A 4,640-nucleotide genomic window follows, 5' to 3' on the forward strand; every position below is an offset into this window, starting at 1 on the left:
CCATAGTGGGCCTGTGTGTCGCTGCTTCTATTCTGCATGCGATCTGAGCGCTGCTAATAGAATGCCCCCACGTCGTCAACTCGGGTCTTACAAGGACTACGGCCACAGCCAGCACAAGCACGACCACGACCGCAAGAAACACCACCACCACGACAAGAAGGACCACTCGCGCTACTACCGTCGCCGCCTCGAAGATAAGGACGCCAAGGCTACCGATTATAAGGACGCCAAGGCTACCGATTATAAGGACACCAAGGCTACCGAGTCTTCGGACTACAGCTACGGCAAAGGCGATTATGGTCACGGGCACGACCACCAGGGCTATGGCCATGATGACTATGGTCACGATGACTGTGGCAGCGATAGCTACGGCCACGATGATTATAAGCACAACGACTACAAGCACAACGGCTACGGATACGTTAGCGGCGACGACTACGAGGGCTATGGTAGCGGCTACAGCCACAGCTATAAGAACTATGGAGGCGACTCCGACGACTACTACGGTCACGGCAACGACTACTACGGTTACGGCAACGACTACTACCCTGATTACTACTCGTCGTATGGTGGTGGCAACGGCTACGGCTACTACCCCGACTACTACTCGTCTTACGATGGTGGGTATGGCAATGGAAATGGATACTACCCGGACTACTACTCTTCCTACGGCTACCCCAGTTACGGCGGCTACGGCTACTCCAGCTACGGGTACCCAGGCTACTTTGGTTATGAGTCGGCCCCAGCGAGTGCCGGCGCTACTGGTGGTGAGAAAGAGTCTGCAGCTGCGAATGGTCAGAAGAGGTCTGCGACTGACGCTGCCGACGTCAAGTCGGTCAAGAAGGAGAACAAGACGGAGTCGAAGGTGTCGAAGGAGACCAAGTCGGAGTCGAAGGCGTCGAAGGAGACCAAGTCGGACGCCACCGACAAGTCAAAGGACAAGTAAAATCAAGCTGAATGTTCGAAATAAGTAGAAAAACGTAGCTAGCCCGCGTTGAACTGTGTAGCGTAGAAAACTAAAGTGGCAGCTGTAAGGAATACAACGCCAATGGATGTGATCCCATTTTCCATGTTGAAGTGATATCAGTCCCCAAATTATTAGTTGCTAAGGTCGTTAGCGATGTGGATCAATGTCCGATTACAGCAGCGGTAGAGTAGAATCTTACGATATAGAGTAGAAACCAAAATTTACAGCACGCGGACGTGCTATCACTGTCAATCTGCGTGGGTTTGCAAAACAAACCTTGTGCCATCAACAAAAAGACTCATCAGCGCATTCATTCCTCTCCTTGTACAGTGCTCTGCTAGTGGAATCGTGTACGGCAGTGGTGTAGAGAGCCTATAGACAAGTTGCCCTTGTTTGAGTAGTAGTAGTAGTAGGAGTGGCAGTAGCCGTAGTAGTAGTAGTAGTAGTAGTAGTAATAGTGGAAGTCACTGAAGGAATTGAAACTGTTTTGAAGTAGTAGTCCAAAAATTGCTGAAATAGTAATACAAGTGGCCGCTGTTACTTTTTCTTGCTGCAATAATAGTACCTCGAAGTATTAGATTGTGTAAGTATTCGTGTGATCCTGCATTCTCAAAATACGTCTAATATACTTCTCCTAGACCGTGATGTCTGCATAATTACAGTTTGCAGTCTATCACTTATTGTTGACCCGACTCATTCTCTCAACGCTTCTCTCTCATCGTCTTCTCGATCAATCACAGCGAGCGAAGAAAGACAATGCCACGACGAGGGGTGACCACGATGGCTGATGCAACATCAACGCCCAGACCGCAGCTCGATCGGACTAACCTCCTCGCTCTCTCACTTGTCATCTCGCTTCCTCCCTGATACTCGACAACCAACCTGCAGCTCCATCATCTACTTTTGCAACTGCCCAACAAGATGCACTCCAAAGTTCTCGCCATAGTGGGCCTGTGTGTCGCTGCTTCTATTCTGCATGCGACTGACGCTGCTAATAGAATGAACCCGCGTCGTCAACTCGGGTAGTACAAGGACTACGACCACCACCAGCACAAGCACGACCACGACCACAAGAAACACTACCACCACGACAAGAAGGACCACCCGCACTACTACCGTCGTCGCCTGGAAGATAAAGACGCCAAGGCTACCGATTATAAGGACACCAAGGCTACCGAGTCTTCCGACTACAGCTACGGCAAAGGCGATTATGGTCACGGGCACGACCACCACGGCTATGGTCATGATGACTATGGTCACGATGACTGTGGCAGCGATAGCTACGGCCACGATGATTATAAGAACAGCGACTACAAGCACAAAGGCTACGGATACGGTAGCGGCGACGACTACAAGGGCTATGGTAGCGGCTACAGCTACAGCTATAAGAGCTATGGATGACTACAATGGTCACGGCAACGACTACTACAATTCTGGAAAGGGTTACGGTAGCGACTATTACCCTGATTACTACTCGTCATATGGTGGTGGCAACGGCTACGGCTACTACCCCGACTACTACTCGTCATATGATGGTGGCAACGGCTACGGCTACTACCCCGACTACTACTCGTCGTACAATGGTGGGTATGAAAATGGAAATGGATACTACCCGGACTACTACTCTTCCTACGGCTACCCAAGTTACGGCGGCTACGGCTACTCCAACTACGGGTACCCGGGCTACTTTGGGTATGAGTCGGCCACAGCAAGTGTCGGTGCTACTGGTGGCGAGAAAGAGTCTGCGACTGCGAATGGTCAGAAGGAGTCTGCGACTGTGGCCACGGACGCTGCCGACGTCAAATCGGTCAAGAAGGAGAGCAAGACGGAGTCGAAGGCTTCGAAGGAGACCAAGTCGGACCCCACCGACAGGTCGAAGGACAAGTAAAATCAAGCTGAACCGTGTGAGAAAAGTAGTATATGGGTGAAAGACGTTGTAAGCCCGCGTTGAACTGCGTAGCGTAGAAACTAAAGTGGCAGGTGTAAGGAATACAAAGTCAATGGATGTGATCGCTTTACCATGTTAAAGTGACATGTGTCCCCGAATTATCAGTTGCTAAAGTCGTTTGCGATGTGGATCAATGCTCCGATTGCAGCAGCGGTAGAGTAGAATCTAACGATATAGAGTAGAAACCAAGAATTACAGCACGCGGACGTGCAATCACTGTCAATCTGCGTGAGTTTGCAAAACAAACCTTGTGTCATATACAAGTAAGACTCATCAGTGCATTCATTTCTCTCTCTATGCAGTGCTCTGCTACTGGAGTCGTGTACGGCAGTGGTGTAGAGAGCCTATAGACAAGGTGCGGTAGTTGCCCTTGTTTGAGTAGTAGTAGTAGTAGTGGCAGTAGCCGTAGTAGTAGTAGCAGTAGTGGCAGTAGCCGTTGTAGTAGTAGTAGTAATAGAAGAAGTCACTGAATGTAACGGGGTACAAACCAGTGTGCCCCATGTTACATAAAGAGTGACCCGTCACTCTTGTGGATACCTGATTACACGGTACCACGGAACCAGTCATGGCATGACTACTTAGCTTCACTATAGGTAACCTCTAGTCTGTATGTGACCCAAGCTTATAAATACATCAGTCTTAAATCTACTCCTCTAAGTAGCAAACCGTTCCCACTGAGGCCGAGAACACGTGGACTTACGCTCACTCGGGTAGTTAATACCCTTAAGCACTTCCTCTGTGCAAGGTGCTGTGTGACCCCGTCACACTTGGTAGCACTCGTAGTCAATCCAACACCATCGCGGGTAGATTGAGCTACCTGAATCCTCTGTGCGCTCAACGTTTGAGCCAAGATGGACCGAAGCGAGTTTCCTCGCTTGAACGACTCACAGTACGAGTCTGTTCGGAAGATGGGAGGCATCTTTGGACAAGATGTCCTTCGCAGCTTGGCGGCGGCGACGCATGCCGAGCAACAAGAATGCGTGACCGCGTTTGAGACCTACGAGCGTGGTCTCATTGCTCACGTCCGCGGGAGCTTGGAGGTCACGATGGCCGCTCCCCAGGCAATCAGGCCTAAGCCGGTGTGGCTGAAGGTCCCCGCGTTTGAGGGGAAGGAAGGAGAGAACCTTCACTTCTGGGTCCGTGAGGTGGAGATCGCCATGAAGGCGGGTCTCATCTCGGACGAGCCAGTTCGGGTGGCGTTTGCCCTGTCCAACCTTGGTGGACGTGCCAAGCACTGGGCGTACACCAGGGAGACGACATCTCCTGGATGCTTTGCATCCTGGGCTCAGCTGTGTGAGCAGCTTCGAGCCGCGTTCCTACCGGCGAACAACGAGTTCCGCCAGCGCTCACGCTTTCTCGCAAGGTAAACGTGAGCTGCAGGAGTACGCGCAAGAGATGCGCACGTTGGTGGCATCTCTGGCAGGGAATCCTCTGCCTGAAGACATTAAGACAACAGTCTTCATGGACGGCCTGAAGGTCGGTCCTGCTCGCACCCAGCTATTCCGGGTGCAAGCGACAACTATAGAGGAGGCGATTCGAATCGCCTTCCAAGAAGAGTACAGCCACAAGAAGGCTGGTACTCTTCGGGAAGAGGAACATCGCCACGATGAGAATGGCGTTCCTCGGGAGGCGGAGAATCGCAGCAATGACGCTGTTGCTCCTGCTGTCACGCAGCCCGATGATACCGGTGCGTACAGCGAGTCCGAGCCCATGGACTTAAGCTCA

General features: G+C 51.5%; 1 protein-coding gene and 1 pseudogene across 1 annotated transcript; both read left to right on the forward strand.

Moving 5' to 3' along the window:
• Position 1: 1 nt before the first annotated feature.
• On the forward strand, positions 2-946 carry PITG_21787 (M96 mating-specific protein, putative; the record flags this gene model as incomplete). The annotated part of the gene is made up of 1 exon (XM_002894769.1): positions 2-946. A coding segment is annotated over one exon (945 nt), but the record flags the coding sequence as incomplete, so codon positions are not given.
• A 1,020-nt stretch (positions 947-1,966) lies between these two features.
• Positions 1,967-2,852, forward strand: PITG_21788 (annotated as a pseudogene; the record flags this gene model as incomplete).
• Positions 2,853-4,640: the final 1,788 nt, after the last annotated feature.

This window comes from Phytophthora infestans, genomic scaffold (assembly GCF_000142945.1).
Source record: "Phytophthora infestans T30-4 supercont1.497 genomic scaffold, whole genome shotgun sequence".
NCBI lineage: Eukaryota > Oomycota > Peronosporomycetes > Peronosporales > Peronosporaceae > Phytophthora > Phytophthora infestans.